Here is a 23,043-nt window from a genome sequence, read left to right as displayed (position 1 = left end):
CCTACTGCCAATTAAAAAGGACTGCTCCTATGTTATATTTATTTTCAGATGAGCTTTTCAGAATGAGAAGCCTCAGAATAGAGTTTTATCGCCAAGTACTTTTTCACAAGCAAGGAATTTGACTTGGTGTTTGGTGCAAAACAGATAATATAGAGGAAGAATAAAATGTTTAGAGGCTAATGAAAATATTTAGGGGCTAAAAACTGGAATTGATTGCTGTAGAAAAGAATATAGTAGCAAAATAAAAATGTTACATAGACATCACAAAGACAAAGGAAATACTGTAAAGATATGCAGATATACTTTTGATCTAACCTTGCAAAGCAGATGGATTCGCCCTTTTCCGTGTTTCTCACTGGTGAATCTATCTTGCAAAGCTCCATCTGAACCGTTTGGGCCCGGTTAGAAAGTGACAGGACCAATCAGTGATGAGGGGCAATCAGGAGTCGTGGAATATGCAAGCAGCAACAAGAGGCTGGTGCAATTAAGGCGGACGGACTTAGCGTGGATGCTGCTAAAATGGCAGTTTTATCAGAACTTGACGACACTTCTTCATTAAAAGTAGACTGAAGAACAGCAGTGAGTTGTTTTCTTTTTAAAAACAACAAAAATCGTGTACTGACATGTCTACAGTCGCCAGGGTTCGTGTTATCCAGTTCTCTATGGAGTAAAGTCCTTGGTAGCTGTGCATGCGTGCCTCGGTATTGTCGACGTCACGTATTTTGTTGCTCTGATTGGCCCGTAAAGATGTGACAGACAGAACATTCATCCAATCACTCTCACCGTACTCACTTTGATTTAGCTGGCCAAAATAAAGAAATTACCTGGCAATTATCAATCAGCTTATATAGAACAAGGGTTCTCAAACTGGGGTCCAGGGATCCCTGGGGTCTATGAGCCACAGCTTGGAGGTCCATGAAATAATTTAAAATAAATTATGAAAGTAACCCCATGCCATTAAAAATCAAATAAATACATATAGGGACCACAGCGCCATAAAACAACCATACTAAAACAATGACTCCCACATAAGTCGACTTTGGGCCAATAAAAACTCAGATATGATCGTGACATATCACCTAAATCTATCACTCGTCCTGCATCAGTCACTTTGCTCAGGACACCTTTGGTGTGCAGGTCCACTAGTAACAATGGATAAATATATAAGTGTGTCCACATCATCATCACTGAGGACAAAATATTTCTTTTTTGCCAGTTTAGTAGATTCACTTGGCATGGAGGCATGAAGAATACATCAGTCAGAAAACATGAATGATGAACCTGAACACAACCTCAGAAAAAGCACAGAAGGATTCTTATTTGGCTTCTCAAATGATCGCAAAAAGTAAGAAGCCACACTCAGTTACACAAGAGCTTGTATTTAGGTTGATGTGTTTAAAAATAAAACATCTAGGAGTAAAAATGGCAGATTATGTTTAATCAGCATTTGGGTTATGTGGGGGTCCTTGGAAAATTTTCTGCCCTGTACACGGTCCCTAGCCCCCAAAAGTTTGAGAAACCCAATATAGAACATGATCATCTTATTTCTAAAAAATTACTTGCTAAAATACCACCTAATTACCAGAGAATTGCCACAGTACTTTGAGGGCTAGGGTCAGGGTCAAAGGGTTAAGATAGAATGCCACCTAATAATCAAAATATTTGCCACAATATTACAAGGGTTAGGGTTAGGGTAAAATGTCACAATTTTACCAGAAGATTGCCACAATATTATGAGGTTAAAGGGATATTTTGGGATGTTTTAAGTTGGGTCGTATGAGGCAATTGGCTATAGAGTTGGCATTAGTCTCCAGTGATTTCTGTGAAAGTTGCTCCTGTGGTTATTACGAGCTCGGAGAAATCCGTGGCATAGCGGCTGTAGATGGGAACATTTTATCTGTGTAATTGAACAAGTTTTTAGGTAAAAACTGGCCAAGAAAATATGTTGGTTCACCTGTACGCTGTATCGAAAATTTACAAAGCACTTCATTTCTCCCTAAAAAAAACTCCTCTGTGTCAGGCACTATTTACCCGCGGCGATGAAATCGGCAGGGTGTTATGTAAAGGGTTCCGTATCTTTGTTTGTTTGTATGTGTACAAGATTACTCGAGAACGGAAAGTCGGATCTTCACCAAACTTTCAGGGAATATTGGAATAGTGACAGGAAAGAATTGATTTGATTTTGGTGATGATCCGCGCACCCTTTCGGTTTTTCTCGGACTTTGAAATTTTGAACACTTCGGCGTGGGTCTGCCGCCTCAGACAGCCATTCTAGTTTACAATGCAGCTTTCAGCATTTTGTCTCCTTCTGCCCCACACTGATATCCTCTGATCAGCTGTGTGGGTCTGCGGGCTTCTACAGGGATAACAACACCACACCAAGCTAAAACAAAGGTAATATGGGCGGTTTCGTCTCGAGTGATGATGATGTGCCTTTAACTCATCTGTATGATCCGGAGTACACCGAAGAAGAACTTATACAGATGGAGGGTCAGCGGGCTGAAAGAGAGAGCAGAGAAACTCCATTTGAAAGTTTTTTAGCAGGAGAGATCCTGAACATGGGTTTGCATTTCCCACACCCACACCACCAGGTAACTCAGGATCTCTCGGGATCACCCAACTTCAAAAATCCCGAAATATCCCTTTAAAGCTAGGGGAGAATGCCACCCAATTACCTGAGAACGTCATTTGCAAACAACCTGTTCCGAAAACCAAGCATGAATGATTCCTTCCTTTATTCTTCTGCAGGGTTGAACTCTGTTAGATCTCTTATCATTTCTCTCCTCCTCTTTGCAGGAACATCGGTTTTCCAGGTGACAGCCTCAGACGCAGATGACCCGACCTACGGGAACAGCGCTAAGATAGTTTACAGCATTGTGGAGGGACAGCCGTACTTCTCAGTGGACCCAAAGACAGGTAAAGAGATTCCTCTGTGTTCAGTTAAAGATGTTTGAGTGCTGCCGGGGGAGAGTTTGAACAGAGAGGAGAGCAGGGATCAACTAAGACGAGCTGAGCTGTAAACAAGATAATGATGCAGAAAGCCAATGCACTCTCTGCTTTATTCTTTACTGTCTGACTGCATTAAATATTTAGGAAAAGTGCAAGAAATGAGCAGTGTTTATTGATGCAGAAGTTAAGTTAATGTTAGGGAGATGAGAGTCAAAGGTGTCAAGGGAATGCTTTAAATCAAAACACCCTCCTACACCTCAGCCCATGCATTAGATTTTGGTGCACTGCAGGTTTTTACTTTGCTTCAGTCATTTTTTATTACCCAGGATGGTTTTTCTTCACTTGTCATGTTTTCCCAAGGAAAGGAAAAGACTTTGGAGTGGTTTTAGGTTGATCCAAAATGACCACCAGGTAGTTATATCCTTCTGCATCCTTGAGAACTATTGTTGGTGCTCTGCTGTACGTCTCTCCATGTTTATATATGTCTCGAGCAGTACAGAACAGAATAAAGTTTATTGTATTTGCTTATGCAAAAGGAGAGTTTATCTCCTAAGACAGTGGTTCTCAACCTTCTCAGCCCCTGACCCCCAAAATAAAGGAGCCAGAGACCGGGGACCCCCACTGTACCTGAAAGTGGTTGAACAGAGCCATGCACATTCAAGAATAGTCATGTGCAGACAAGGCTGTCCATAAGGGAAGAGCTTTCTGGGGCCCAGACAAACTAAGGGCCCATGGAGGTCAATGAAATAGTGGTTTATTATAAAGTTGAGCATTAAAGTTAAGTGATATCCATATTTTATATTTTATCTGAAGAAATAACCACTCTTATCAAAGAAACAAATCTCTTTATTTAAATCATTTGCATAGTACATAGCCTTCTTAAAAATGTAAATCTATTTTGTTAAAAAAAAAAAAAAGAATTAAAATAGGTTAAAAATGGAAAAGAAAAGCTTAATAATGGAAAAAAATAGTGGAAAAGTTGGTAAAATTGGATCTTAAAAGTAGCAGAAATGGATGAGAAATGGCAAAAATTTTATGAGAATCGCAAAAAATAACTGATAAAGCAAAAATGGGTTACAGTGGCAAAAATGGACGGAGCTAAATAGTGGTAAAAGGGAATTAAAAAGTGGCTGAAAAATGCTTAAAATTGGCAAAAATGGGTGAAAATCTGGTGAAATGGGTAGAACAATTGACATGAACTGACAAAATAGTGCTAACTGAGAAAGAAAAATAGGCTGATATTGGCAGAAATTGATCAAACTGGCAAAAATGGGCATTTCAGATAGTGAAATGTGGTTAAAATGGGAAAAATTGTGCATAGAAAGTGATAAAACTGGGTTAATAGTGGCAATAATGGGTCAACAGAGGCAATGTTAGGCTTATGTGGCAAGAATAAGTTTAGAAGTGGCAAAAACAGGCAGAAAGAAGTGGTGGAAAGGGTTCAAAATGGCAAAAGTAAGTGTTCAATGGCAAAAATGTGTTCAAATTTGTGGGGAAAAAAGAAGTAAACTGGTTCAAATTTGGCAAAATTGGTGTAAAGTGGCAACAATGGAATTCAAAAAGTATTCATAGTTTTTTTAGGGAATCTGGAAACCCCCTCTTAGTGTCTTGCAACCTCCAAGGGGGTCCCAAGCCCAAGATTGAGAACCACTCTCCTAAGAGGCCATGTGGTGTAAGGTTACTGTAAGGTTGCAGGGACCTTTGACCTGCTAAATCAAATCAGTTCACTCTCAAGTCCAAATGTTGCTAAATTTCTTCAGTGCATTCTTTAATTATAGGCTATTTCCAGATGATGCCATGCAGCAGTGGAGAACTCCCTATGGGGGGCAAGTGCTGATTTCTTCATAGAGAAATGCCACCAAAAATTCCATGTTTAGAGCTGTTTATGATGCAAATTTAAAAGCATTCTTAATTCTTCAGCTACTTTTGTGTCCTGACAGTAGTGAAATGTTAAGGGGGGGGGGTCGCAGTGAAACAGCAGCAGGCAGCAATCCAAAAAGCCTCTGCCTGAAGCCGGTACAGCGGTGTCCAACAATTCTCATGCATGGTCCCTTTCCACAAAGCATTCTGGTTTGGCTGAGTAGAGTTTTGCCACAATTTTGCTCATTAATCTGAGCTTGTCCATGTTTTCTCAGCTGATGTCAGCTCAATAAAGCTGTCTGTTTAGCTTCCAAACAGTTCTTCATTTAATACCAGTTTGGATTTTAAACTGTGGATTAAACACAGAGAAAGGATGGCAGAAAGGAAACTGGCACTCAAACAGAGTTTGAGCTACACTGGCTCGCATAAAAGAGCCGATTCGTAGCGCAGGCTTGTACGTGAATCATTGCTCTGTCTCCCTCATATATACACTATTTTGCCAAAAGTATTCACTCACCAATCCAAATAATTGAAACCAGTTGTTACATTCACTTCCACGACCACAGGTGTATAAAATTAAGCACTTAGACACGCAGACTGTTTCTGCAAACATTTGTGAAAGAATGGGTCACTTTCAGGAGCTCAGTGAAATCCAGTGTGGTACTGTGGTAGGATGCCACCTGTGCAACAGCTCCAGTGGTGAAATTTCCTGGCTCCTAAATATTCCACAGTCAACATTCAGTGGTATTATAAAAAAGTGGAAGCGATTGGGAATGACAGCCACTCAGCCACGAAGTGGTAGGCCACGTAAAATGACAGAGAGGGGTCAGCGGATGCTGAGGCGCATAGTGTGCAGAGGTCGCCAACTTTCTGCAGAGTCAATCGCCACAGACCTCCAAACTTCATGTGGCCTTCAGATTAGCTCAAGAACAGTGCGTAGAGAGCTTCATGGAATGGGTTTCCATGGCTGAGCAGCTGCATCCAAGCCATACATCACCAAGTGCAATGCAAAGCATCTGATGCAATGGTGTAAAGCACGCCACCACTGGACTCTAGAGCAATGGAGACGTGTTCTCTGGAGTGACGAGTCGCACTTCTCTATCTGGCAATCTGATGGACGAGTCTGGGTTGGGTGGTTGCCAGGAGAACTGTACTTGTCTGACTGTACTTTGCCAAGTGTAAAGTTTGGTGGAGGGGGGATTATGGTGTGGGCTTGTTTTTCAGGAGCTGGGCTTGGCCCCTTAGTTCCAGTGAAAGGAACTCTGAATGCTTCAGCATACCAAGAGATTTTGGACAATTCCATGCTCCCAACTTTGTGGGAACAGTTTGGGGATGGCCCTTTCCTGTTCCAACATGACTGTGCACCAGTGCACAAAGCAAGGTCCATAAAGACATGGATGAGAGAGTTTGGTGTGGATGAACTTGACTGGCCTGCACAGAGTCCTGACCTCAACCCAACAGAACACCTTTGGGATGAATTAGAGCGGAGACTGAGAGCCAGACGGTCTCGTCCAACATCAGTGTGTGACCTCACAAATGCACTTCTGGAAGAATGGTCAAAAATTCCCAAAGACACAGTCCTAAACCTTGTGGAAAGCCGTCCCAGAAGAGTTGAAGCTGTTATAGCTGCAAAGGGTGGACCAACATCATATTCAACCCTATGGATTAAGAATGGGATGTCACTTAAGTTCATATGTGTGTCAAGACAGGTGAGCTAATACTTTTGGCATTATAGTAAATGAGTTTTAACGTGCTTTTGCACTTCTTTTAAAACGTGCATCATATTGAAATTGAATTCATGTCAAATATTTCTGATGATAATTGCAGCTACAGGTCGACTTAGAGCTGTATAGTACTAACTTTCCTCTGTTCCATTCATCCCCAACAGCCGTCCCCCACTTCCTGACCCCCAGGGGGCATTTGCATGTATTTAATTATCATACTGTGAGATTTGATATCATTTCATCCCTACTGGTCACACATTAAACTGTAATACCAGCACAGTGTCGAAAGCCTCTCTCTTCATTTGTGCGCTTGGTCACCATTTTTGTGAATAGTGTCAAACATTTGATAAATATGCTCATCTGCCTCAGTGCTGATGAAGCATTTGACCTCAGTCTAAGACTCATTTTACTGGAAGGTAAACCTGGAAAAAAAGTGCATGTCAGTGCAATTAAAGCAGGATGTCACATAAAGACATAAGGACAGCCGGTTGCTGGTGTGTGCTTTGGCCTGTTTCACACTATTACAGTGTAAACACAAAAGCATCCCAATAGTGACATAAACAGACTAGGTTTCCTCCATCTATTAAGGATGAAAATGAAATGAACTTGTATCTTCCATGCTCAGTTAATCCCACATTGCACACAGAATCAGTGAGCAGAGCGCTGTAATAAAAGAAGCGCTGTTGTTGATGTCAGAGCGGACAGAATCAACCAAGAGGCCTGGCAGAGAAAAGCTCTTTTCCTCTGTGGCTCTGCTCTTTGTCCCCGTTTCTCCCCCCGTCCTCTGCGTCTCCCCCAAACAAAGCTCTTAGACATGATGCTGTGTCCGTCGGAGACACCAGAGAGACGGCCGTGTAAAAAATCAGCGCTCAGAGAATATCAGCAGTGAGAGTGCTTTTCAAAGCATATTGTACTCAACGTGACGGGAATTAACTGGAGACAGAAAAGAGGTTTCACTACACAAGCTGCACCATCTGCAGAGCCTGTTTTCATGTGTGACAGCCTCACAATGAGACAGCATTAAAGAGAATCAAGCTATTTTCAATGTTGCATCATTTTATTTGAATTCATGCGTGCTTGGATGGATGATATGTCTATTTACTTCCTGTGGCGAAACACATTTTGATAAATAACAGCAGCATGCAAATGATGAATACACAAACACTGCACCCTGCAGAGCAGCCTACTTTGATGTGGCTGTTGTGTTGTATTTTCTTATAAACCTCAACAAGAAGTCAGAGCAGGAAAGAGCTATTAAGTTTCCTTTAACCTTTAAATGTTAATAAAAGCTTTGCTAACGTTGGATTAATGTTGGGTTTTAAATAAGATGACTAAGAAGTGGTCTAGACCTGCTCTTTCTCTAAGAGTCTTCAGATTTGCATTTGTCATGAACTGTGGGCTGTGATAATTCATTAAACCCGTTTCTTCTATCATGCAATAAACAATAAAAAGGAAAAATTGATTTACTTTGCTCTATGGCAGTGTCATATTTGCTAACTATGTTTCATGATTGGCTGTAAGTCTGCATGAAGCAGTTTAGTATTCACCTAATTTCTGTCATGTAACACCAGGACCAGCAGCATTCTAGCACCCCCTCCTAGTGTAGCCATCAGGCGTCGCTTCATCATATGAGACCAGAAGCTCACTAATAAAACAGACGCAGCTACATTAAATTAAGATTACCAGACTTTCACAGAAAAGCTGATCGGGATTGGTAACATTTATGTCATGTTTCACTTAACAGTGTTTGTTGTTTTTTCAGCTTGTACACATCTACACACATAAATAAGAAACACAGTCAACATTAAAAGAGAACAGAAATAGTGCAAAAATATCAGCAAAAAAAGGCAGTAAAAACAGCAAAAAAAACATGTGGATTAGTGAACAAACTATCAGATAGAAAAGGCTCAGGATCAGCACCTTGGAGAGCGCCGCAGCACCCAGGGAACACTGGGAGCAGAAGCCCTGAACCTTCATGGTGCTCTGCCAGCACAAGAGGTCGGTTTCATCCAGACCAGGGTCTAAGTTTGTCGATAAAAGTAGAGGCCTTTAATTTCAGTAAGTCAGCAATGGAGAGATTCCACAAACTGTCCTTGATGCAGCGCACCTCTGTTACAGTGAAGTCCCATATGTGCTGCAGCGTTGAACTAGCATGCACAAACCAGAGGCATCAGAGAAGGCTCATCTGTCCATCCAAACATATCAAGCATCCATCCATCATCCATCCATCCATCCATTCATAAATTCATCCATGCATCCATCCATCCAACCAACCATCCATCCATCCAAACATATTAAGCATCCATCCATCCGTTCATAAATTCATCCATCATCCATCCATCAATTTGTCAAAAATTGGTCTAGCCATCCATCCATTCATCCATCCAAACATACCAAACATCTATCCATCTATCCACCCAACATCCATCCATTTAAAAATATAAAGCATCCATCCATCCATCCATCATCCATCCATCAATTTGTAACACACCGGTCTAGCTATCCATCTATTCATCCGTCAATCAATCCATTCATCCATCCATCCATTTTTACAATTGCCATCCATCCATTTATCCATCCAAACATACCAAACATCCATCCATCCATCCATCCAACACATACAAACATCCATCCATCCATCCACATCTCCATTATCCATCCATCAAACATACCAAACATCCATACATCCTTTCATCCAAAAATATAAAACATCCATCCATTAATCCTCCCATTCATTCATTTCGTCATCCATCCATCCATCATCCGTCAATCCCCTTACCCATCACCCATCCATTAATTTTGCCAACATCCATCCATCCATTCATCCATTTTTCAAATGATCTATTTATCCATTATCCAAACATACCAAACATCCATCCATCTATCCAGCATCCATCCATGCAAACATAAAAAACATCCATGCATCAATTCATCCAACCATTTATCAACCTATCCATCCAAAAATATCAAACATCCACTCATTCATTCATGCATTCCTGCCATTATTTAGTCCATCTTTCCATCCATCCATTTATCCATCCATCCATCCATCCACATTACTTTTATTTATATTTCCAGAACTAGTCTGTGTGAGTGTGATGGTGGTTGTTGGAGTTATAAATGTTCAGAGATCTGATGCAGTTCATTTGCCAACCCTAATAATAAGCATAAGAAAATATAGAAAATAAAAATGTATTAAAAGTCATTGGCAGTAGTTCTTATTTAAACAGCTTTACTTACCTCATAAAATTACAAAGGATCCGTTAGAGCATCTTTGTGGTTTGAGCATTAATATCATATTCCCTTTGGTCTTCCTCTCCGTCCTAATGCTAGCCTTGGTGTTGTCCCGTTATTAGACTTAATTTTATTTTGCTGCTGTAGTGGCATCTTAGAAGTCTTTTACTCCATATCTCCTGCCACCGTGTTTCCTGTTTTATTAAATGAAAAAGTCTGATAAAACTAAAGAAGCCTGGCTTCACTGGGCCTCTGGGAGGAAATTGTACTGGCTTTGTTCACACATCGGGCCTCCTCAACATCGTGTGGAAATTTTGGCATCTGGAGGTGAAAGTCTGAGTGAAAAATTCATCTTTCTGTGTCCAGACGTGCAGCTTTCCTGGGAAATGTTTGAATATTTCAGGGGTGTAGTGGATGTGCCAAAGAAACTTCTGTTCAGAGCACAAAGATCGCTGAATGAGGAGCAGGAATCATTTTGAAGCTGAATGAAATGAACGCTGCTGTTTTGTTCATTTTTGATGGCAGTGTTTAAATATTAAAATGAGGTTTTTAAATGTGTCTGACTCTAGTGAGCATTTTACAGCCAACAGCTGTGGTGTCAGGAGGTGAAGTTGGTTAGTGTGTCAGTTTTGTTGGGTGAATAAGTATTAATACAGATAAAGCAAACAGCAGAGGGACGGTGACAGCAGAGCTGGTGCATTGCAGGTATTTAGTGCGTCTTGTATCAGGGTTTAGAAGTTTAGAAGGCTACCTTCTGATTAACTCTTTCTCTCCAATGCAGTCATAGCAGGTACTTCCACAGTGTCTACAATTTTACCTTTAACTTGCATGATAAAAAGGACTGTTTTCTGCCTCCCTTTGACTTATTATACTAAACTACATGTGCTGTAGGTGTTCCCACTTAGAGCAAACACTCCACTGCTTATCCTCTTCACCAACAGCCCACACAGACACAGAGTTAACCAGTAGCTGCTAAAACAGGGAGAACTCACTGGAAAGCTGTCTCATTTTCCTGAATCTCTGCCGTAATCCATCTGCTGCCTTTGTGGGCATCAGCAGCACCGTAGAGACCTTTTTTACAGTCAGGTTGCATGGACTTAAGACATTAAAAAATAAAAAAAACAAACAAGAAAATGTGGTTGCAAGATATTGCGTACTCCTGGAATACTACTGCATATTTGCACATCACAAACAGCAGATTGTGTATTAATGTAATGCTCACATTAATGATGCAGCAGCCTGCAACAGCACATCACAACAAAAGAAGCTTGAAAATCCTCACAGCTTCTACTAGTTTAAAATCTATAGTAGAAACTAAATACTTTTTGAGATGTCTTTTAACTGTGAAAAAGCTGTAAGTCATCATCTTAGAATTCAGAATATGAACCTAAGTCTCAGAATCTTGATCTAATTCTGTGTTCCACTTCACTCAGAAGTCAGAGATAAATGATATCACACCTGAGTTTAAAGCATTTCAGTTGCTTTGATTTGGTAACTCCAGGCACAGAAGTTGCTCCGAGTTGCAGTTGTGAGTTCAGGGTGCATTTTTAATGATTTATCTAACTGGCAGCTAGGAATATCCAAGTAATGAGATGAACCGAAATGCTCCATTAATTACTGATTTTAGTCTCTGAATTCTGACTTTAATTGAAGAATTCTGGCTTAAATGTCTTTAAACTGACAGTTCAGACTTCAATCTCAGAATTCCGACTTTAATTTCAGAAATCCAATCCTCAGATTTCTTATTTAAGGCTCAAAATTGTGACTTTAATCTAAGACTTCTGAGATTAATCTCAGAATTCTGACTTTAATCTCAGAAATCCAATCCTCAGATTTCTTATTTAAGGCTCAAAATTGTGACTTTAATCTTAGACTTCCGAGATTAATCTCAGAACTCCGACTTTACTCTTGGAATTCCAACTTTAATCCCAGGATTCTGAGTTTAACCTTCAATTCTAATTTTAATCTCAGAACTCTGACTTTTTTTTTAAGTTCTAACTTTAGTCTTAGAATTCTAACTGAAATTTAAGTATTAAGATGTTAACCTCAGTGTTCACACTTTAATTTTAGAATTCCAACCTTAATCCTGGAATTCTGACGTTAATCCCAGAATTCTGACTTTAATCCAAGAATTCTGACTCTAATCTCAGAATGCCCGACTTTCATTTCAGGATTCTGACTTAAATCTTATAATTCCAATTTGAATCCCAGAATTATGATTTAATCTTGCAATTCCAACTTTAATCTCAGAATTCTGACTTTTATTTTATAACTGTGATTGTAACCTCAGAAATCCAACTTCAGTCTCAGGATTTAAAAAAGAAACTGCATCTTTCTTCTTTTCCATTGGCCCTAATCGTCTTTCAAACCAGCTCAACCTGTGTTAATTGGTTGAAAATACTAGGTGTAATCCAGCAAGTCATTGTAAAGGTCTAAGTTTGTCCTTTATCAACCCCCCCCCCCCTTAGGATCAGGACTGGAACAGGATGTAGCACAGTTCCTGATACATTCTTCAGAGGACTGAAGCTGGATAATAGTCTTTGTTGATATTCTAGAAACAGGAAACATGTTTAATCAATGCCACTGTGTCAGACATGTCATGTATCGTTTTAATAAGCCATCCACACCACACCTCAACAAACAAGATGCATCTGTTATTTTAACAGTGTTAAACTATTTAAAGGTGTATATTTCCCCTGATGGGAGGTTAGGTAGTAATAAAACTTAGACTGAATGAGCACAGCACCAGCTGTACACGGTCTCCCTCCTCTACCTTATTTCTAACACACCGTCTCTCCTTCTACTGCCCCCCCCAAATAGTTTCTCTCTGCTCTGCTGTCTCCTCGTCAGCCAAGCTCGCTCCCACCCTGAGAGCTTTTTAGATTTGCTCTCTTTCAAAAAGTGGAGCAATTTAAGGGGAAAAATACACAGAGGCTGCAGGAGAGGAGGGCAAAGTCAGACATGGTTAATGTCCTCATCGAGGTGGTCTACAGAGACTCCCAGCAGGCAGAGGCGGGCGCAGAGCTGGTCCCACTGGCAGACAGGAGATTTAACCTCTCTAACATTCAAAGGAACAGGAATTCTAGTCTTTAGCAACAATATGTGGCAATTTATTATCATTTATGTTAAAATGAATCAGTATGTGTAAATGAGAAGAGTTACAGTAGGTCCGTTTAATATAGACATATTCAGTGTAGTGAAGAGAGAGCTTAGCACCTGTGCTAACACAATGTCAGCCATCAATGTTTCACATCACATAAAAGGAAGGATTTCTTCATTTTTCTTACTGCACACAGAGAAAACTGACTGGCCACTACATTAGGTACACCACAAATATCTATCAGCCAATAACATGGCAGCAGCCAGTACATGAAGGTATGTAGAGATGGTCAAGCTGATGTGGTGGAGCTCAAACTGGGCATCAGAATGGAGAGGAAAGGTGATTTTAGTGACTTTAAATGAATATTTGCAAAAATGCAATGGTGACAGAAGCATATAATCTCAGATGAAATTGTATCTTCATAAAATAGATGGATGAAAAGTTCCTAATTCTTTGTTTGGTCACAGAGGTATGGTTGATTTAATCATATAAAAAATGCTAAATCTGAACCAGGATTTACTGCAATATCTCCATAACTTGTTCTGCACTGGTGCCCCACCGCAAACAGTAGGTGCCCTTTCTATTGTTAAAGCCCTGTGTCTTTGTCTTTAACTGTGAATATTTTGAAATTTCACCCAGAGATGAACCATTGTTTGATTCCTCCAGGGTTGAGATTGCCCTCAAGGGCAGAATGTGAAATAAAGAAATGAAATAAGGTGGAGAAATATTGCAATGAGCAGCGTCTCTAAGTTCATCAAACTGTTTCAACTTTTGACAAGGGAGGAAGTTCAGCCAGAGAGGAACATGTAACGTCACCTGGTAAAAAACAAAAAAAAACTGTTGATATTTCCTAGATGAAATTCATGCTGCTGCAGTGGAAGGTGGCAGATGTGAAATGTGTTTTTACCTGTGTCACATCATAAGGACCCCTGTGGTTTTACCTCTGTTCCCTCCAGTGAGAGAAGAGGGTGTCCTTTTCACACCTTGGTGTGAAGTGCTGCAAGGGCTACTTGGAAGATGAGTCCCTCTTTGCCTCATCATGTAAGCCAAGTCTCCACACTGATCTCTGCCATCACCATACCATCCAAAAAACAAATGGAAGTCACAATAGTTTGATGAATATCTGTTCACAAATTTCGTTGATTAGTAAAGATGTAAGTTCGATAATGGTATATGAAGCAGTTGTAGACAAACTGATCCACAGCAGCAGGCCACCTATCACTCTGACTCTGGTACAGTGGCTGTCAAAAGTATTCCTACCCCTTGAACTTTTCCACATTTGTCATGTAACAAATGCAAACATAAATATAGGGTTTCATGTGATAGAACTACGTAAAGTGGTGCATAATTGTGAAGAGAAAGGAAAATTATACATGGCTTTCAAAATGTTTCACAAATAAAAATCTGAAAAGTGTGGTGTGCAAAAATATTCAGCCCCCTGGAGTCAATTTTTTGTAGAGCCACCTTTCGCTGCAGTTACAGATGCAAGTCTTTTGAGGTACAGTGCTTAACAAATGTATTAGACCACCTGTCTCAGAGACCATCCAGCATCATGAAGTGCTTTAATGCGGACTCTTTCATTTTCAGTCAGCTCTCCACGTTTTACCATTTTGAACAGGAATGAGGAATTTCAAACTGAATTCTCCTTTTTATACCCAAATTTGAGCCGGCTTACTGGGCTTCTCTGAGAAGTCAAAAATTAATCAAGCATAACATTCAACCACTAAAACTAATTTTTCTGTTCAGAAATGCCAGTAAATAACTATAATTTGACATAGTAATCAAGAAATAATAATGTACTTTACTATTTTTTCAGGGTTTTTTTGTAAATCAGTAAATTTGAAAATTCATGGATAACAATAATAATTATATTTTAGCATGCAAAATATTATTTGGGTTAAAGAGCTTCTACATATTGGTGTATTAACCATTGCAGGAAAATAAAAAAAGATTTTGGTTTTACCAATTTTTACCAATGCTGTTAATTTAGGGCAGCTGTGGCATAAACCTTACTTTGGGTGGTGGTCTAATAAATTTGTTAAGCACTGTATGTCTCTACCAACTTTGCATATCTAGAGACTGAAATTTTTGCCCATTCCTTTTTGTAAAGTCGCTCACACTCAGTCAGATTTAATGGAGAGCATCTGTGAACAGCAATTTTAAATATGGCCACAGATTCTCTGTGGGATTTAGATCTAGACTTTGACTGGGCCATTCTAACGCATGGATATGCTTCAATGTAAACCAGTGTAACTCAACCCTGCTCAACCAAAGTGCCAAATTATTGAAAAATACCTTCAAGAGCCACAGACTAAGTGGTGAAAAAATGTAACATTGATGATAAATGATTTTGAGATTTAAAAAAAACTCCAAAGTTTAAATCGTGATTTTTCACAGTTCAAATACTGAATAAAATTCAAAACTATGAGTTTAAAAGGTCAAGTGATGAGAGGAAAAAAATAATGTAAATCTTGAATCAAAAAGGTCAGTACTGAGGATTGAAAGTAGTAGTTGAATCTGTCAAGATATGAGAAAAAAGGGTTTAGAAGGTTTAGAAGGTGAAAATGTGGGATCAAATTTAAAGTCTTGACTTTAAAAAGTGTTAATATGAAATAAAATTCAAAATCAAGTCCTAAAGATCAAACTATGAGACTAAATTAAAAAAAGAGAAACAAAGTTCCAAAGATGAAATTAAAATATAAGATTTTAACTCCAAAGGTTAAATTTTGGGATTAAAATTCAAAGTTAGGAGTTGAAAATGTCAAAACATAAGATAAAATTCAAATTCATAAGTTTAAAACATCAAAATGTCACTTGAAAATTAAAATGGTGAATCTAAATGGTCAAAATATGAAATAAAAGTCAAAATTATGATTTGAAAAGGTCAAAATGTGATATAAAAAAGACAAAACTGTAACTTTTAGTCATTACTGTGAGATACAAATTAGAAAATAAGAAATGAAAAACAAATTTCTTTTCCTACATTCCTGATTTTTTATCAAATTATTTTTACTCTTTCCATTTTTTGACTTAAGGAGATTTTCAGTCATCAAGGTTAAGTTTGCATTTTTATACTGAAGGAAATCTGCAGACCTCATACTGGTGGGCCAGTTATAATAAAAATATATGATCTGGTGGGCTGGTTATAACTGTACCCCGGGCCGGATTTGGCCCCTGGGCGTTGAGTTTGACACCCCTGGTTTAAGGGATATGAATACTTTTGCAAAGCACTGTATGTGTGATACATGGGACCATTTTTCCCTGTGTAGCAAAAATTGTAGAAAAGTCATTAAAAATGTTGTCGTCCTTTTGCATCAAACAATAAGAATGACAACTGCACACATGCATAAGGCTGTGGACTCAGCCCTAATTTGTGCTGCTTTAATATGCTGTCTTCATTCTTTTTTTTAATGCCATGTCCCCTTCCAGATAAAACTGGCAGTCTAAACAGAACAACACCCCAAAGTTCAGCCGCCTTCATTATAAAGGCATTAACCTGATGCAGGCCTGGTGTCCAGACGCTCATTAGAATGTATTTAGTGCAAACAGAGCAAGCGAGCGTGTGGCGCCCATCTTAATAAAGATGTGATGTCCGCTTCTGTTGCAGCAACATTGCGTGAGAGGACAGGTGGATTTTCATATTCAAATCTTGCCCAGGGCAGCTTTAAAATCTCATGTAAGATACCCACCTGCACACACACATATACACAGAGAGCATGGAAGTAATTCTCCGCTTCGGTCACACTCAGCAGCCCGTTTGTCCGGGAGGCGAGCAGCTGAATGCTAAAGGCTTGTTTAACATGTTGTGGAGGAGCTCAGGCGGCTGACAGATGAACTTAGCAGTGCAGGCAGATCGGAGCCTAACACGGCGTGTTTGCTGAAATCTACCTGACGTGAGTTAGAGACGAGGGGAGACGGGGGAGGAAGGAACGTAAGGAAAGAGGAGGAGGGAAAGTGCAAAAAGAAGAAACAGCAGGAAGCTGTGAAAAATATAAGGAGAGGGACTGAAAGATGGAGACAGATAAGAGAGAAGAGGTGTAGTATTACTAATAAAGGACAATTAAACTCACTTTAATAACAAGAGGTAACCTAAGAATGATTTAAAGAGTTTTAACACCCACCCAACAACAGCCCTTATAAAGCAGCGTGTTACTGCGTGTATTCAAATACATAGACTTTAATGCAGAGTTAGCCCCCTGTTGCAGCTATAACAGCCTCCAATCTTCTTCGAAGGCTTTCCACAAGGTTTTGGAGTGTTTTTGTGGGAGTTTCATCTGTAGAGCATTTATGAGGTCAGGCACTAATGCTGGATGAGACAGGCATGGCTCACACTTGCAGTTCCAGTTTGTCTTGATGGGGTTGAGGTCAGGGCTCTGTGTGGGTCAGCCAAGTTCTTCCACACCAGACTCATCAAACCATGTCTTTATAGTCCTTGCTTTGTGCACTGGGGCACAGTCATGTCAGAATAGAAAAGGGCCTTCCCCAAACTGTTGCCACACAGTTGGAAGCATAGCATTGTCCAAAATGTCTTGGAACGCTTAAGCCAGGGGCGTAGCTAGGGATTCTGGGCCGGCAGACAGAATATTACACAGGGCCTCCCTGAGCTGGCTAGCCAAGAAACAAATGTTGCATCAAATCTCTGCACTTTAATACATTTCTGAATCATATTTGCCCCATTTATGAGCAATAATTTTACTGTTTAAGTTGAATTTACCAGCATTATTTTGCAGCGTGGACATTTGAAATATTTTAAGAGAGGAGCAGGGCCCCCCAGTATTTTTTTTTTCTCTATTTGATATAAATTTCAGTCATTTGATCAATTCATTTAGTCACTTTTGATTCAATAATGAAAATATTTACTAATAGAAAATAAATACAAATTTAATTTTCATTGCAGGCTCCTCAAGGGTCCCTCCCTACTGTGGGCCCAGGTAATTATTCCCGGCCCACAAAGTCGTATTATGTTTTTATTATAACCGGACCACCAGTATGAGGTCTGCAGATTTCCTTTAGTAAAACAATGTAATTCAACCTTTATGAGTTAAGATATAATTAAATCATAAAAATGTGAAAAAGTAAAAAAATGAATAGATAAAAAGTCAGGAATGTCGGAAAAGACATTCATTTGTGTTTTCATTTCATATTTTCAATTTTGCATCTCACAATTACAACTAAAACTCATGATTTTGTATTTTTACCTCAAATTTTGACCTTTTACACTCGAGATTATGAATTTTATCTCATAGTTTTACCTGTTAAGTTCATCATTTTAATTTTTTCTCATATTTAAACCTTTTTGAACTTATAATTTCTAGTTTTATCTCATGTTTTGACCTTTTAAACTAATTATTTTGAAATTTATCTTATATTTTGAACATTTAAACTCATTTTTGTTATTTAATCTTATATTTTCACCTTTTCAGCTCATCATTTATAATTTTTTCCTCATCTATTTGTTTTTTAAACTTTTTTTTTTTTTTTAACTTTTATTGAAGTGTTCAGACCTTTTGACCTGATAAGTTTGACTTTTTATCTCAGATTTTGAGCCTCAGAGTCTTTTATTATGGAGGTTTTTTATTGTCCATTATTCATTTCTGGTGAAAATGAGGTTGACAGTTTTTGACTTAATGCTGACCCTGTTAGACTCTCAGGTCAGACCTAAATCCAGAGCCTGGCCTCTGCTGTGACTGAGTTTGACAGCCCTGATATAGTGTATATGAAGTGTGTAATGGTTCACTGAAATTTAAGTTTGGTTTTGTTTTTGGTTTTCAGTCAGTGAAAAACACAAAGTAAACTAAAAGCTACTTCACCGTGATCACTGACCGCTGTTATCTCTTTATATTCTTTGAGCACTGCTTTTGCATCTCTTTGATTCTGTCTGTTCCGACTGGGCTGTTGACCTTCAACAGATGTTTGTTGTATTGCATACAATGACTGTTACAGAGCTCATTTACATAAAACTTTGTTATTTTATTTGGAGTATGAAAGCTTCTCTTCCACTTATGATCTTAAAGTTCAATCATCATAAAGTGTAGCATCAGCTGTTTAGGCTCTAAGGCCGATTTTAAGATGGCATCATTTTAGATGACAAAAGACAGCAAGACTGGAGGCTGCACAGCGTGTTAACCACATACTGTATGAGCCTTAAAATGTCATGCTGTTGTTGATTTTTAATAGAGGTGTTACTGATTTTTTTAATCTGATAAATTTTCTATATTTTCATTGAATTATAACTAATATTTTTCAGGTTAATTCAACATGAATGTGTGTCATTTTTTGTGTCTACAGCTCAGCACCAATCAGCACTGTCCTGTCCTAGGAGACAGGTTGTGGGAGTTTTTTACACCTAAGAGGCCCAGAGCTGTTACTGTCTTCAATTTTCCTCATTATAACAAAAATGAAGAGGGTGTGTATTTTCCTGCATTCATTTTACCCTCTATCTTTACAAGACGGCTGATGAGAAGCATCCCCACAGCATGATGCTGCCACCACTGAGTGTCAAGTTGGAGATGGTGTATTTGTGGTGATGGGCTAAAAAGCATCGTTGTGGTCTTATCAGACCAAAGAACTCCCTTCCACTTGACCATGGAGTCTCCCACATGCCTTTTGGTGAACTGTAGTCCAGATTTAATCTGTTTTCTTCAACAGTGTCTTTCTCTTTGCCACTCTCCTATAAAGCTTTGACTGGTGAAAACCCGGCCAACAGTTGTTGTCTGGAGAGTCTCTCCCACCTCAGCTGCTGAAGCTTGGAACTCCTTCAGAGGAATCATAGGAGTCTTGGTGGCCTCTTTCACTAGTCTTAGTCTTGCACGGTCACTCAGTTTGTGTTAGGCCTGATCTAGGCAGATTTACACGTGTCATATTTTTTTATTACTTGATGATAGATTTAACTGAATTATGGGGCATGTTCAGAACCTCGGACATTTTTTGTGTCCATCCACTGACTTTTCCCTTTCAGTAATCTTTCTCTGAGTTGCTTTGAGTGTTCTTTTGTTTTCATGGTGTAATGGTGGCCAGGGATACTGGCCCTTCCAGACACTGATGTCAGACTCAGATAACAGTCACAGTTATGGGGGCAAATATTTATGCATTTACTTATTCTACAATACATGATTTTTTTAGTATTTGACATTTTTGTCAAAAAGCCAAATCATATTGACCATGATTGGTTCATAAAATCAATTAAATTGTAAAACACCCACAGGGTGAATACCTCATGTTGGCATTATTTAGGTGTAAATATCTGGGCATTCCTCCTTTGTCAGTCCATCCAGTGAGTGAGTACTGACCAGCCAGTCTCTCCTGTTTGTTACTGTGGATAGAAGCGTGCATAAATATGCATTTTATTTATCTAAATTTCCTAAATTGAATTTATTTTTTTCTGAAACATTTGGATAACTCCAGCAGTAAACCACTCACTGTCTGCATAAAACAGACCATGCTTATTTTCCAACCTGACACACAATGGAGATCAACTCTCTGTGTTATACTGATATGGAAACATGCACCATAGTGAGCCATGCTTCATGAAAGCCATCTCTTAATGTATCAAGAATATCTGTTTTAATAATCTCTGCTTCTCTGTTCCCATCGTCAATAACACAGAAAGACGAGCGTGGGGCAGCTGCTCGTCCTCCTAAACAAACAGAAACAGCACATGAATGTTTCTGTCATAAACAGCTCCAAACATCCATTCAGCCCCGCTCTTATCTGAGCCCTGCTCATATTATTCAGTCATTTCCTCTCCACGCCGCTCTCTGGTGGCCTTGGAGAGGCGCCGGCTCTGCCTTCATGCCTGTGTGAGCACATGAATTATCAGGAGAGAGAGGGATGGCTAACCTTGGACTTTGTCAAGTGGAGAGAATCACAGGATGAAAGCCAAACATCCACACGGACAGGCCGGCTGTCCATGTGTGTCGGTATGACAGAGAGCCTTTCACTTCTTACACTTTCTCTCTCTGCTGTAAAAATATCTGACGTCTTCTGCTGCATCGTGTCTTCAGAAGACCAAGAAATCAAAGATAGCTGCTAAATTTATGAACTTCATGTGCTCAAAGTTCCTCTTCAGAGACAAAGACCTACTTTTCACACATTTATCATGGCAGCAGTTGGTCGTTACGTCACACTCACCTGAGTCACGGTAAATCTGGCGTCATCATGACTGTGTTAAAAAGAGATTAAGATGTCTGTGATGATGATGAAGCAGCTAAATGCAGCACTGTGCAGCCTAGGTAAGAGCTTAGTTTTTGGTTTGATGAACACATATTTTTCTGCAAATAGATTTTGTGAAGAACTCCTAAAAATATGGAGATGTGTAAGACAATTTCTGACTATAAAAGATGAGGTTTTTTAATGTTGTATGGATAGGATTTGTATGTGCATTAGAAATATTTCAGCAATGAAACATTTAAAGTACTAGAATTGTCACCAGAGTGTCTGCTAGACCAGTGATACTCAACATGTGGTTCTTTTGTGACTTTTTGTCTCTTTTTATATCTGATTTTTGAATATTATTCCCCAGAAAGCCTTAAAAAAGGGAAACTTTTTTGCCACTTTTCACCCAAGCTGTCTTTTGCCATTAAATACCACTTTTTTTTTCTACCTTTTTTTTTTTTTTTTTACCAATTTTGACTTTCTTTTGTAACTCTTTCTCTGATTTTTGCCACTTTAACCCATTTTTGTTGCCTTTTCACCATTTTTCTCCCAATTTTCACCCATTTAAGCTACCTTTTGTCATTAAATACCTTTTTTTTTTCTAGTTTTTTCCCATTTTGGCCACTTCTTATCACCAATTTTTGCCCTTTTCACCATTTTTGTTGTCATTTTTCACCCATTTAAGCTACCTGTTGCCATTAAATACCACCTTTTTCATATTTTTTTAACCCATTTTGACAATTTTTTGCAACTTTTTACCCATTTTTTGCCACTTCTCACCCATTTGTCACTTTTCAACATTCTCTCCCATTTTTCACCCATTTAAGCGACCTGTTGCCATTAAATACCACTTGCTCCCTCTTTTTTTGCCAGTTTTTGCCACTTTTTTTGCCACTTTATCCCAATTTTGCCCTTTTTCACAACTTTTCACCCATTTCAGCTACCTTTTGCCACTAAATACCACTTGTTTCCTATTTTTTTGCCATTTCTGCCACTCTTGACTGCTTTTTGCCCATTTAAGTCCCTTTTCAGTTATTTCTTTGCCACATTTAGACCATTTTATGTCACCTATGACTCACTTTTTGTCACTTCTCACCATTTGTTGCCTCTTTCTGACCCTTTTCCACTTTTCCTCCCCATTCTCACCCCTTTTCACCCATTTTTGTTGCTTTTTGACCATTTTTGCCACCATAATTAATAGTTATTGTACTTCAAGCTGTCTTTGTTTCACGGCTTAGATTATGGTTCTTGCAAAGGTATTTTCCAACAATTTGGCTCTTTGGTTGAGCGAGTTTACTACTCAACATTTGCTTTAGACAGCCATGTGACCAATAACCTAGGTTCAACAGGAATAGAACACATAAATCAGACAACCTGCTTTGAGTGTGCGTAAAACGGGAGGAAACATTCTTCTGTCTGAACCGAGACAGTAGAAACTAAGCCAACAGTAAGCCTAAGTTCTTGTTACCCTGTCATCATTACTGTTAGTTTACACATATTACACATGACCGGAGCTTAGCAATGATTGTGAAAAAGAAATTGTGAGCTTTTCCTCTCACATATGCAGTCAGTTGCATAATATGTGCCTACATTTGAAAAGTAAACAACAGCAGCACTTATCTTCACATTAGCACCATCAGCCCCAAGGTAACACGTTAGCCACTACCGTAACTCAGCAGCTTACAACAGCCAAATACCACCCTCCATTGAAAACACCAACAAATCATCCAAACAGTACTGGTGATCTCAACCGTAACCTCCACTAATACACCTGGGATAGGCTTTGTTTAACGTCATCCGCGTTGATCCCAGAATGTTCAACGCCTAGATTAGCCATGTGCTGCCTATGAAGGTAAACAACCCTAGCAATGGATGGAAAGTGGGTTGTAGTACCATTACTTTGAATTCATATTAAAAGATCCCTGCAACATATCCTCTAGGTAGCACAATTTATAATATGTTATTATGCGCTATTTACTTATCTTGTGGACATTCTGGCCGTAATTTTTTTTTATCTGCAGG

The 23,043-nt window shown here is 39.1% G+C and overlaps 1 protein-coding gene across 1 annotated transcript in view; it reads left to right on the top strand.

Annotated features, from left to right (window-relative positions):
* The window catches only part of LOC121519580 (cadherin-18-like), a 104,642-nt gene that overhangs the window by 15,250 nt on the left and 66,349 nt on the right, over positions 1-23,043 (top strand). The window contains exon 3 of the mRNA XM_041802337.1: positions 2,797-2,916. Within this exon, the coding sequence (XP_041658271.1) occupies positions 2,797-2,916 (120 nt within the window). The remainder of the gene's footprint in view (positions 1-2,796; positions 2,917-23,043) is intronic.

Source organism: Cheilinus undulatus, linkage group 13 (assembly GCF_018320785.1).
Source record: "Cheilinus undulatus linkage group 13, ASM1832078v1, whole genome shotgun sequence".
NCBI classification, from domain to species: domain Eukaryota; kingdom Metazoa; phylum Chordata; class Actinopteri; order Labriformes; family Labridae; genus Cheilinus; species Cheilinus undulatus.
Note: the sequence above shows the minus strand (reverse complement) of the source record. Positions and strands in the feature narration are given on the sequence as shown.